This window comes from Ambystoma mexicanum, chromosome 10, assembly GCF_040938575.1.
Source record: "Ambystoma mexicanum isolate Mex_15411 chromosome 10, UKY_AmexF1_1, whole genome shotgun sequence".
Taxonomy (NCBI): Eukaryota; Metazoa; Chordata; class Amphibia; order Caudata; family Ambystomatidae; genus Ambystoma; species Ambystoma mexicanum.
The window spans coordinates 291,680,675-291,694,505 of NC_090932.1; the positions used below are offsets into that span (position 1 = coordinate 291,680,675).

General features: G+C 48.7%; 1 protein-coding gene across 3 annotated transcripts in view; it reads left to right on the top strand.

The window, feature by feature from the left end:
• The window catches only part of UGGT1 (UDP-glucose glycoprotein glucosyltransferase 1), a 2,047,742-nt gene that overhangs the window by 1,724,324 nt on the left and 309,587 nt on the right, over positions 1 to 13,831 (top strand). For all 3 annotated transcript variants that reach the window (XM_069617855.1, XM_069617854.1, XM_069617856.1), the window contains one exon: positions 1,087 to 1,175. In XM_069617855.1, coding sequence (XP_069473956.1) covers positions 1,087 to 1,175 — 89 coding nt within the window. The remainder of the gene's footprint in view (positions 1 to 1,086; positions 1,176 to 13,831) is intronic.

Below are 13,831 nucleotides of genomic sequence, written 5' to 3' on the forward strand. Positions count from 1 at the left end.
ATTGATGTAATATGCCACTCAGTTGTCTATCTTTCCTCTGTTGCTCTCTCTAATGATCATGCCACTATATTTGGCCCTTCCTATTAGGGAATGTAAGCTTCCTGGGCTGCCAAAACAGTATTGGAAGCAGAATTTATCCCCTCATCCTTTCAGGTTGGGCAAAGACATATGCACAGGGTAACTTCTTAGACTTTGCCCGTTGAGTGCTGCTTTCATCAAGAGTAAATTTGTATTACGACCTGTGTTGTATGTCTTTTGCAAATTATAGGAAGGATTTTCTGCCATTATTAATTGCATTACTATCACAAAACAAAGGCTGCTTTGGTTTTTGCAAACTTCTACATCCTTTGCCCTTTAAAAGCACTGAGACAATTCCCTAAAATGTTGCAATGTTTGGCCATTCTAAAAATCTCCATTGGCTCTTCATATATTCAGCTCAATTGGCAGTATGCCCCAGTGTGTTGAGCTTCCCGTGAATAATCAACTTATCTATGGCGTTCATGCAAAAAAGGAGGAAACTGATGCCTCTGTTATTCATAACCTCAGCTGGTGAGAACACTTACTTGAATATAGACATGGCTTTGAACCCAAGACCTTAATTTTAAACGTCACTGGCTTTCTGTAGATCTAAGGAGTTGGGTTCACCCAGAATAAAACATTGGCTTGGCCAACCACTTGCATCTGCAAACAGACTTGCATAGCTATGTACAGAACCCATCACTTTGCTGCAGTCCCAAGAAACTAATCTTGCAGCATAATAGTTTAGTTATTTGCCTTCATTACATTTCTGGATTGCATATTTTTTTTAAAAATGTGTTTCTTTAAATCTGCATTTAGGAGCTCATTGATCTGGACAGGTTTTTTAAGATGTCAGGGTGTGTTCCTCTTTTAGAGGACAACAAGGCTTTTTTGTTGTTGCTGTTGTTGGAGGAATAAATGCCATATTTAACAAAGCTGGACTAAATTGGGCAGGTCCTGCTCTAAAAGAGTTCCAGGTTACGCATTGCGAGCATTAAGGTAAACAGATCCACTTGAAGAAGAATACTGGTATATAAAATCATAGTGCAATATTTTCTGTTTCTGCAGGTTCAGAAGAAGCCTGACAAAGTGAGCGAGGACTTGCTAAGCGATGGAAGCAGCGAGGCTGAAACAGGATTCTGGGAATCTATTAAATGGTAAGAGCAATAGAGTTAATATACAAAGGCCTTTCTCCTTTTATCTGCCTAGGGTTACATTTATAATTTTTTTGTAAAAAAAATAAGAATTCTTTTGTATTCATTCAAATTTGTATCAAGCATTAATATGGTAGGTTAGTGAGTCTTTTCTGCCGTGCTACTCATAAGGATTGGGATGTGCTGTCCCCTGAAGGCTAAGACAGTCCTTTGATGTAGATTACTTCCTCATTGTTTTTGTTTAGAGGTCTGTGAATTAAACCGCTATATTTTGAAAACGGAAATATGTTTGTTACTGCTCACAGAAAAATAACTTTGGTATATCGGGGGCATGGTTACTTGGAGAGGCAATTGTAAAAGCTCCACAGTCAAAGAGGAACGACACAACCCTTTTGTTTTTGATGACGTACCTCAAAAGACGAGCAACCTTGAATAGAGGAGAGAAAATCGGACACGGAGGTGAGCCTCTGACAGAAAGACATCCTGGAGGGGCAGAGCCATGCTAGACCGCAGACCCAGCGGTAGCGTGGAGAGTGAGCGAGTCGCTCGCAAGACGCTGGAAGGCTAGCGTCCTGACTGGCTAGAAAGCCAATTAAGAGACAAAGATGGTAAAGTGAACGTCTTGCCTGGTGGTGCGACCAGACGGAAGCCGTGGTGGGTCTGGGGCCTGTTAACTGATGCAGACACCAGACTGCAAACGAGAAACTGGATCTCCGAGCTCTACACGAGAAGTGCATTAGCTGCCAAGGTGAGCAGTGGAAGCGAAGTGAACGCTCCCGAAGATGTAACGCCGTTAAGAGGGGTGAACAGTGACATTTGAGGCTGGCAAAGCCAGATGGGTAAGTGGAGCCAGATAAACCCGAACAGGCAGACTGCCTACCGAAATCAAGCTAAAGCAATCATATAAGTGGACCAAAGGGCTTTGGGGAGCCCCAAGAAAGCGAAAGACATTAATGTTCGAGGCTGGAGAAGCTATAAGGTTTACGGGAGCCAGATAAACCTGAGCAGGCAGATGCCTCACCAAGGCCCCGCTAAAGTGAGTCTGTCAGAGGACGTTGGTAGTCCAGGAAATATGAAACTTAATGAAAAGAACTGGAGAGCGAGAGAGCCTGTAGGGTTCCATTTTTAAGTACAATACAAGAACCGTGTCAAGTGCCAAGTCTTCATTCCAGAAAACTTTAGATCCGCTGTCCTTCCTTTGGTCCTCTCCCACCCGGATGGCAGCAATACCCTTTTGGAATGCCTTTCTGCAACTACCCTGTGTACCCTGAAATGTGGCTAGCATGCTGCAGCAAGACTAATTAAAGGGCTCCCCAAATTTGACCACATCACCCTGACCCTTATTGAACTGCACTGGCTACCACTACAAGCCTGTATCATCGTCAAATCCTGTTGCATCATCTACAAGGCTGTCAACCTGCGGTCCCAAGCTAACTCAGTGAGAAACTCAGCATCTCCGGAGGCCTGTGATCCACCAGAAGTAAGGAAATGTGCAGACTTGAGTTACGACGGTGCAGGAAGGAAAGAACCAGAAGACAGGCCTGTCTTCTGGTTCTTTCTGTCTATGCTACAAGACTCTAGAACCTCCTCCCGACTACATCAGACTTGCCCCATCACTTTTACAGTTCAAGAATAAGCTCAAGACCTTCCTCTTCAAGGAATGGCTCCTCCTTAACACCTAGGTCTACACAACCTGCACTCCCCACCATGCCTGAGACTCGGGGGAAGTGCTCTCCACCGCCCCCCTCGCCCCTTGGTTGCTTGCAAATCCCTTGCTGCCAGTTGCCCACCCTTGCCCTGTCCTTTTTAGCTCTGCTCCTTTTTTCTCTCCTTCCCTCACTGTGTTCTTCCTCCTGGGATTGTAAAATGCTTTGTTGCTTCCCGAAGCTAGTGCTGTGCTCAATAAATACCCTAATAATATTAAAATTAATAACAAGTAATAAATGGCGTAATTGAATTAAGAAAACCTTTTCTTCCTGGAGAGAGAGAATTGTATAGAATTACAATTTGGCACACAGAAACTGCAGAGAGGTTGTGAACTGTTTTGAGAGACATTGATAAACTTTTAAAACCTCTTTGAAAAGGAATCCAAGTAACTGGGCCAGGTAGAAGCCAGAGACGAGGCTATTGCTCCAGCCTCCTTTTTTCTGTTATATTTTTCTTAAGTGCTAGGGAGTAGTTGGCTAATAGGATTTGGACTAAGGACTATTTCTTTAGAACTTTGACAAGCACCCTTATTTTTTAGTTTGTTAGGTAAGGAATTCCACTCATAGCAGTAAGGTTAGATGGGCATTTAATTTCGCTCCGCTGCCCCACCCAGGGCGGTGTGCTGTCCGAGACCCGAGTAAGCACCGCGCTTGTCTCGGGGGGTGAGTGGCCCTATCCCTCGCCCGCCTGGACCTTGGAGGCCTGCTTCCTCTCCCCTCCTTCAGCCACCTGAGAGCTGACCGCCTCGGCCACGGTCGTGGAGACGGTCGATTCATCCGGCCGTTAGACCTACTACTGCTACTGATCCGGCGCCTTGATTCTCTCCGCCTGCCTTCAACGACCCATACCGAGTGCCATCGACCCATCGACTACGCATAGGGTTGCCTCCCTACAACTGCGACACTGGTCTTTTGTACCTCATGTAGGAACCTGATCTCCAGCTGGATTCCTCTTCTCGGCCTCCTTGATCCTACATGGGTTGACATACCCGCTCCTTGGTCTGGCGTGGGGTTACCCCTACACCGGCGACATGTCGACACGGACCGGCAAGAAGCAATCCTCCATCAACATGTTCGCAAAACCCTCGATCCCCCCCGGGGGGGAGACATCATCACAGGACACTTTGCCCACACCGGAATCACCCGATTCCCAGAAGATGTTGGAGTTTATCCGTGAGGGGTTCACCACTATTCATAGCAAGCTGGACGATATGAACGGCACAATATCTTCCATCAAAGCGCACTTGGAGAAAACCGATGGTCGGGTGACCGAAATTGAGGAGCGGGTGAGCACTGCCGAGGACGGCCTGGGTTCCCTCCGTGCGGAGGTCTCCACACTACCCGCCCGAGTTGCCGAAGTGGAGAAAAAGAACGAAGACCTGGAATCTCGCTCGAGGCGCAACAACCTCCGCATTGTCGGGGTGCCGGAAGACGGTATGCAGGAACCTATGGAGGACTACGTGGAGAGTATGCTGCTTCAGCTCCTCGATTCCCCGAAACTCTCCCCGCAGTTTGCGATCGAGCGGGCCCATCGCTCCCTCATGGCGAAACCCAAACCTGGTGCGCCTCCACGCCCGATAATTGCCAGGGTCTTAAACTTTCGGGACCGAGACACTCTCCTTAGAGCGGCGAGGGCCAAGGGAGACCTTTTCCTAGGCGGGGCTAGGGTCCATCTTTATCCGGATTTTTCGATAGCGGTTCAGCGGGAACGTAAGACCTTCCTGGCAGTGAAGAGGAGACTACGCGACCTACAGGTGAAATATTCTATGTTATATCCCGCTAAGCTACGCGTTGAACACGCAAACCGCGTTTACTTTTTTACGCTGCCCGAGGAGGCCTCCAGGTTCATAGATGAACGCTTTCCCGGCTGAAGTACTATGCCAGCAGATGCCATCACCGGCACATCATAGTCTAAGACATCTGTTCAGCGGATACCTTTCTATCCTATTTCAGTACTCATCTGGTCCGTCGGCACTCTGTCATTACCTAATGTGGTTCCGACGAGAACACTTGGCTGCACCGATAACTAATTCAGTTGCTATCTTTGTTGTTCTTTGCTTAGGACACTGCTTCCTGCACATTGTTCTTATACTATATAGTCGGCTTACCCCGACAGATTGATCTGTATTATGCTTGCCATGTTTGCCCCTTCCCCCACGGGACCTCTCTTGAACGGGTATCGCTATTAGCATCGCTATTAGTATCGGGCAAGTACTGTTATCCGTCTATCGCCTCAAGGTTCGGAGCATTACCGCCAGGCCACTTCGCAGGCCCCCCAGGCGTTGATGCCACTGTCCTGGTTTTTGTTGTTGGGTTATAGGGTGATCATCCCTCCGTTTGGGGGAGGAATGTGGGAGGGGGAGGGGGGTATGGGGTTTCATGTTAAAAAAAGCTTGGTGTTCACAGGGAAGGTTGAGTCCGATATACTACGACCCCATTGGCGATACAGACTTGCCCGCACGGGGCGACGACCATGGGGTGCATACTTCCATCCACCCGTATTCTTTGATGGCTACTACGGGAGGGCTTAGTGAGGACCCTTTGACGTTTATGAGCTGGAATGTGAGGGGGCTAGGAAACCACAAGAAGATGAGACTACTACAACTTCAGGCCGAACGTCACGGGGCTAAAGTCCTGTTCCTTCAGGAAACGCATGCATGCACTGAATTTTGTGACAAATTCGCTAAAACGTGGGGCCCACAAAGATACTTTACTACATACTCCACCCAGAGCCGCGGAGTCATGACCCTTATCCACAGGAGCCTTAGATTTGTCCCCACTACTACGCTAATCGATCCCCAGGGCAGGTACGTTCTTCTCCATGGTACTCAACAAAACAGGGAAATTATCATACTCAATATATATGGCCCTAACATTGACGACCCCGACTTTTATACACATCTCATAAATCTCCTAGTAGGCTTCCCCCCTGATCCCGATACTCTGGGGAGGTGACTTTAATACGATATTCGACGTGGATCTTGATAGATCCGGCTCCAGACCTCGTCAACTCTCCAGAGCAGCATACACCGCACTTTCCTCGCTTCCTCGTTTATCCCTGTTTGATACTTGGAGGTTCCTTTACCCCGACTCCCGCTCTTATTCTTTCTATTCCTCGGTCCATGACTCCTTCTCCCGGATTGACAGATGGCTGTTATCTGGCGATCTAATAAAGACCGTGACTGATATGGCGATTCTCCCTAGGACTCTGTCGGACCACTCCCCGGTGACTGTCACCCTGTCTTGGGGCCTGGACCGGGATCGGACCAGGCACTGGAGAATGAAACCGCTTTCTCTCCTCGACCCGGTCTTTTGTTCGGAGATGGGTTCGGCAATTGAGGTATTCTTTGAGATCAACACCAACTCTGTTCCCTCACATGCCACCCTATGGGAGTCCTTCAAGGTCTATATCAGAGGCATCGCTCTCTCCAAGGAGAATGGCATCCTCAAAACAATCCGGAGGGAAATCGCTGTAAGCGAGGCCACATTATCTAGACTGGAGGCCCAGTACGCTTTGGATCCGACCCCGGAAACCCTTGCGTTAATTGGCACGGAGTTGGACACCTTCCGCTCGCTCGCGGACCGCGAGCTAAGGTTTCTTGATAACCCCGGTCAGGCGAGAAGATACGGTGAGGGTGAACGCCCCAGCCGTCTTCTGGCTAGACTTCTCCGCCGGGAGTTCGGCGCCTCACCTATTCCCGGAATTGAGAGACCTGATGGAACCCTGGCCACCTCCCCTGGAGATGTCAATGCCGAATTCCTCTCCTTTTACCAATCTCTGTACGCTCTCTCCGACACTGCCACTACGGCCGAAATAGATGCTTATCTTGACAAACTCCCCCTCTCGGCCCTCTCTCCCGCCACTATCGGAGCCCTCGAGAGCCCCCTCACCCCTGAGGAGTTCTCGGAGGCCATAGATTCCCTATCTTCAGGCAAGTCCCCGGGTTCGGATGGTATACCTGTCGAGTTTTATAAACACTTTAAATCGCTCCTGCTCCCTCATCTGGCAGCACTATGGGAGGAGTCTGTGGAGGCGGGTCAGTTCCCCCCCTCACTCCGCGAAGCCACCATCACAGTCCTGCTAAAACCTAATAAACCCTCTACCCAATGCGGTTCTTATCGACCGCTCTCATTGATCAACTGTGATGTTAAGATCTACGCCAAGTCACTCGCTCTGCGGCTTATCCCCTTCATGCCACACATAATTCATCCAGACCAGTCGGGATTCATCCCGAACCGCTCCACCTCCTTGAATCTGAGACGTCTTTTCAGCATTATAAGTAGAGTGAGCCCTGACATACATGCGGTGACCGCGGCCCTCGATATGCAAAAGGCCTTCGATTCGGTCTCATGGAACTACCTCTGGCGGGTACTTGACAAATGCAAATTTGGCCCCACATTTGTCACCTGGGTTAAGCTGCTCTACTCCAGCCCGGTGGCCAGGGTCCGCACCGAGGGCCGCTGCTCCCCTCTCTTCCACATTGCCAGGGGCACTAGACAGGGTTGTCCCTTCTCACCCTTAATCTTTGCCGTAGCGATGGAGCCGTTCGCTGACATGCTGCGCCAGAACCATTCCCATAGGGGCCTGCGCACAGCTGGCTCCTCAGATATAGTCTCTCTATATGCTGATGACGCTCTCCTCTATATCCGTTCCCCTGAGGTCAATCTGGCCCCTATACTGGCAGATGTCGCCCTATTTGGTCGTATCTCTGGTCTCACGGTGAATTGTTCCAAATCAACCCTCTTCCCGCTCACTCCCAGCACACTTCCACCTCCCGACACCATGGGATTCACATGGGCTCAAACCAAATTTACTTACTTAGGTGTCGTGGTGTCCAGGCACACCGAACGGGTCCTGGAGGAAAACTATCAGTCATACCTAGTCAACCTTGCAGTAAAAATACAGGGCTGGGACAAACTTCCGATTTCACTGGCGGGCAGGATAGGGGTTCTGAAGATGGTGGTACTTCCACAACTACTATATAGATTTGCCAATATTCCTCAGTGGCCGGGAACAGCCTACTTCCAAGCGCTGACTCGTACCCTAAACTCTTTCCTTTGGCACTCCGGTGCAGTCCGCCTAAAACTCAAGACTCTTTCCGCTCCCATGGAAGCTGGTGGCTTTGGTGCACCAGACTTTCTTAGGTACTGGCTAGCGGCACAACTCCAACATACTGCGCATTGGTTCACTACCCTAGATCCCCCCCCCATGTTAGGCTTGAGAGATTATCAGTCAGCGACCGCGACATTCGATCTCTTGTAATCACACCTATGCTTATGATATTAGATTCCATGGACCCAGCGACATGCACATCTCTGGCCTTGTCCAAATCGTGGCGGATACTGGGCATCACTCACCCCTTTCATGGTAATCTCCCAATCTGGAATTTTCTTCCTGAAGTCCCACGGGTCCCTCCCTCCGTAGTTCGCTCCTGGGCCGAGGCGGGGTATGAACTGCTGCGTGACCTATTTGAACAAGGCATCTTCATCGAGTGGCCTGACCTCCCGGCTTCTCTCAGGCAGAGACCTTCTGTCTGGCTTCAATATTCCTCACTCCGTAGAGTACTCAAGCACAAGTACACATGCTTCCCAGCGCTGCCTCCCGACGAACCTGCAATTACTGAACTAACCTCTCCCGCCCCCTTGAGGGGCAAAATCTCGAGATTATACACCCTTCTTCAATCCAGATTGCCCCCCACATTTTCCAAACTACGGCGTTCGTGGGAGATCGATCTTGGACTTGAGGTGACTGATGAGCGCTGGGCTCATATGTGCGCACGCACCCGGGATGTCTCCTTCAACTCCCGATTTAAACTAATTCAATTCAAGGTGCTCCACAGGTACCACTACACTCCGGCCAGACTACATCATATTTCTAACGACTCCTCCCCCGGGTGCCCTAGATGTGCATGTGAGAATGCTGACTATCTCCACATGTTGTGGTCTTGCCCCCGACTTGCTCAGTTCTGGACCTCAGTGTGCTCTACTATGTCCTCTATCCTTGATTCCCACATTTCCCCATCCCCAATGACATGTTTGTTCCATGACTTCCCCGACCTCCACCGTGACTCCAGAAAACTTGCCGGCCTCTGCATGCTACTTGCTGTGCGCACAATTCTGCTTTGCTGGCTTAGGCCTTCCATCCCTACCCACGCACAATGGCTCAGGGCAGTGACGTGGGCCTCTGACACGGAGGAAGCCTGGGCGATACAACAACCCACCCGTTCCAGGCCCAGAGATATCTGGCTGCAGTTTCGCTTATTTATGTCTGCCACTGACTCTGATTCGGATTCCGTATCTCCTCCCCCCCCTCACCTAGCCCACCCCCATGCTGACCTTGTGATCCCTTTTCTTTATTTTCCCTCATTTGTGTATGGTCCGACCCCCCATATGTCCTCACATGTGTATGTATCGACCCCTTTTTTTTTTACTCTTGATACTTTGTTTATACAAACTGTGTGTACTCATACTACCTGACCAACTTTAATCTTGTATGCTTAATGTCTACTCACCTGTATCTGTGTTACCGAGCTGAATAAATAAAAGTTTAAAAAAAAAAAAATGGGCATTTAATTTAATTTAAATAAACATCAAAATCTAACGCATCTTAGTCCTTCAACTGGTTCTCCACACTGGTAGATTGACCAGCTCCTTTGTGGGCTTCCTCGCCAGAAGAGTTGCCATTCAACGTCCAAGCCCAGGACTTCAGTGGTTTCCAGTGTGTGCTAGAAGGTGCTGTCTCCCAATTTTCAGCTTCCTATCATCAAGGGAACCCTGTCCCGGAGCTGCTACTTTGACCGTGACTGGAAGGATGCCTGTCGTCGCCTGAAACTGTGATCGTCGCTGGAGCGCACCTTCCTCCATCCCGTGAAGTGTCCTGAATAAGGTCTGTATCGTGAAAGTCTTCATTTCATCGACTGGGCTTGGATGTTGCACCCGACCAGAAGAGCATTTGAATCTGCAACCCCAGGGCACCTCTCACCCAAACAAAGGACCGAAGACCGCACTCCCAGCAAGCCCCACACGATTTGTTGTGACCCCATAGGAAAATCTGAGTCTGGGAGGTAAGCAAACATGCCTGTCCCTACCCCCAGCCCCTGTATTCAATAGGAAAACAATGGGTACAGGGCGTTTTGTTTCCTATCGTCCTTTGGTCGTTGAGTTGTTGAACCCGGTTAGCCTTGGGTCTGGAAGAGAGAGAACTTGCCTATCTTCTGACAAATTGTTATTGAACTTTGAAATAGCTTGGAACTGTTTTGAATCACCAACACAAGTCCATTGCATCCTTGTAGAGAATACATTCTTGAGCAAAACCTTGTATTGGATCCTGTGACTTTTGGGCACCGAGCCCCGTAGATCTGGATTCTGGAGTAAAAGGGAATTGTACTTGTGACTGGTTCTTACCATTTTACCTACATCTGAGTACTTACTGTTTCATCTGGTTAGTTATTTTGTGATGTATTGTAAATGAACCTACTGGTGATTTTATATTTTGTTGTTGTTTGGGTTTGTGTGATATTCCTACCTGCTAGTTTCCTTTCTTAGTGTGTTCTTAAAGGCCTAAATAAATAACTCTATCGTTATAACTGACTAAGCTGAATTATTGTGTTATTCTGTGTGGGCTCATTGGGGCCCCTGACCACATTCACACTCTCCTGACATTAATCCTTGACTGCTCTCTACACTACCTTGATTGGGGTTTGGCTAAATTCTTTCTCTCTTTGTTCACTATAACTAGGATGGCCTGCTAAAATCTGCCCACCAAGGTTTATTTTAGAAATCTATCTCAACATTGGATACCCTCTGAATAAGTTTCTTATCATGCCATTATGGATATCCTTCAGGCAAAGATACCAGAGGTCCCCCTCCTGCTGTTCGTCAGTGGGAACAAAAAGATCAGCTAATGCAAGTGTAGTGTAAAACAACCTTTCTCATTAGTTGACGACGACATTTCACAGAAGCAGAGTGGCTACAGATCCTATGTTCTTGACCTTGCATCCTTCCCCTGACAGCCTGGTAATACAGGCTGCTGCAGCAGCTTTCATAGTCACAGCTTTTCCTGTGGCACCCCCTGGATAGGGAGTCAAAAATATTAGACACCGGGGGATGAAAATGTTTGCTCTAGTTAGCTTGGTCCTTACTTCGTTGACTGCGGTCCTGCACTTTGGCAAGGTACTCTCATGCCTTCTGGGAACTGTGAGAAACCTGAAGGTGTCTCACTTACTAGTCCCCAGGGATCTGTCATCCAGGTGCCAGGACACGTGCAGGAGGATCACCTGGATGGGGGTCCTCGGAAGAGGAAGTGCGACACTGACGGGTGAGACGTGGTATCCCCTTCTTTACAACACCTTTCCACCAAACCTACTTAAAAACTTGCCCCCTTCTTAACACGAACATTTTCTCACAGCCCGATTACCCTGAAAGACAATGGACTAACACCAGAACCATATACCTGACATGTCCCAACTCAAGGGTCGGGCAGAGTCATGCAATTGCCACTAATTTCACACACCTTTATGCCCTTTACCTTCCGCATAAGGATAAAAGGTGGAGCACGAGAGCACACTCTGAGCGAAGCGGACCTTACGAGGAAGCAGTGATTCCAGGACGGCAGTTCAAACAGAGGAGAAAGGCGGCGCTACCTGAAAGGGAGTCAAGGAGGGAATTGCCCTTTTTAGCCCAGACCCGCGAAATCTCTAAACAAAGAAACGTAAAACCGGGAATCGCAGCTGACGGATGGTGTGACAGATGTCAGCGGTACATGGAACTCTCCGGCACTGAATCCAGGGCGGGGAGACGAGGTTACCATCGCAGTACCGTCCTTGACTCCAGCGGCAAAAGAAACGGAGTTCAGCACAGACGGTGAGTAGCAGGGAACCTGATAGCAGCCGGACTGTGTCAACAAGAAAGAAGATTTAGAAATTGTATTAGAACTACAAATACCAAGAGGCCACAGGGAAGCCTGATGGGAGGTGTCAAGGTGGTCATACAAGGGTCCGGCCAAATCCCTTGTACAATCGAAAGTCCTTGACACTTAAAGTACAAAGAATTGTGAAATTGGCGCTTGCACCTGCCTGATGGGAACACCGTGTGAACTGTGCAAAGCCTGACTGGGGCTAAGAGAACGCCTGACTGGGGGGCTAGGAGAACGCCTGACTGGGGGGCTAGGAGAACGCCTGACTGGGGGGCTAGGAGAACGCCTGACTGGGGGGCTAGGAGAACGCCTGACTGGGGGGCTAGGAGAAGGCCTGACTGGGGGGCTAGGAGAAGGCCTGACTGGGGGGCTAGGAGAGCGCTTGACTGGGGGGCTAAGAGAGCGCCTGACTGGGGGGCTAGGAGAACGCCTGACTGGGGGGCTAGGAGAACGCCTGACTGGGGGGCTAGGAGAACGCCTGACTGGGGGGGCTACGAGAATGCCTGACTGGGGGCAAGGAGAATGCCCGACTGGGGGCAATGAGAATGCCTGACTGGGGTCTGAGAGAAAGCTAGGGGGAAGGGAACCCCCGCTTTCTGATAAGATTTAGAAATTGTGAACTGTGGAAAGCATGAACCTGACTGAGGTATGTCCACAGTGACTTATTGTTCTGAGCCCGACTGAGGGAGACTAACGTTGAGAGCCGGATCAAAGCCCGGCTGAGGGGGATCCACGGGTGAAAAGTAATCTCCCGACGTGAAGAGAAATTAGAAGGAACTTTGTTATTATCGATTACAAGGCATCAGGCCCTCTGAAATAAGAGACGTTGCTTAAAGAAGTCTTGGACACAGAAGGTTCAGCCATTATTAAAAGGAACTGTAACCTCGTACTGGAGAAGCCCAGGAGTGTGATGTGCTGAAGAGTCCCGCCTTTGTCCCATGCTAGAAAACATGGGGAAGGGAGACCCTGGCTATAACATCCTGACTTATCATTTTGTGAACACTTCTTTCTTTTCTTGTGAACACTATCCCACACTGTTTTGTAACTTCGTGATAAGGATTGGCAATATGATTTTTTGCATAGCCCCTTTTATTTTTACAAGACACCACTACGACAGCCTTATTATTTTTTGATGGTCGTAGCTTGCTCCGATCTTGAATTTAGGTTTAGGTTAGGTGGTGTTCTCACCCATTTATGCAGTTTAATAAACACCCTTGAACTATGATGACTTGTGTCTGTCTTTACTGTTGCCACCATGAGTTCCTTACAGAACCAACTGATGTGCTTGGCAATCACCTTCGGGCTGACTTTCAATCGTTTTTAGAGATTGGTAAAAGTTACAAGATGGCAAGGATACGGTCAAGCACATCCTGCAAACTGCTTTGGACTGCACTGATTGTATTGGTGGAGCTACTGTTCTAGGAGTTACACTAAGATGCCATTCTTGAACTATAATTGACATTTATAGAGCTGACATTTAGACAAAATATTTAACCATGCTGTTGGTCAGCTCTGGTTTATGTGGCACCAAAGCTGAAGAGAGCCTACAGAAATGTAATCCGTCCCCAGGCGACTAAATCCTTATGCGGTTCCATATTGTCCTTCCTCATTCAGGAAGGTAAGGACTCTGTTCTTTCTCTTCTAGAAGGTGAGGATTCCTGCAGCAGCCACAAACTCCCCAACAGGAAGGGAAACAGGATTTCCACTATCTTATGAAATGGGTGGCCGACCCCAAAGCCAAAGACTTCAGCTACAGTGTCTGTGGGTACTGCAGTTGCAAAACAATGTCCCCCTTTGGCCAACTCTAATCTAGTGTTTGGTTTTGCTCACTTTTCCCAAATGGCAACTATGACAAATTAGGCTGCACTGCATTTTTTGTGTTGATTTGTATTATGTATTTATTTTAAACCACAAACAGGTATGTGCTAAGTTCGGGTAAGGAATATAATGTGTGGGTGTTAGAGGGAGAGCACCCCTCCACCACGCCCCCCCCCTCACTGTTTTTTTTTAAAACAAAATCAGTGGGAACAAATTTGGTG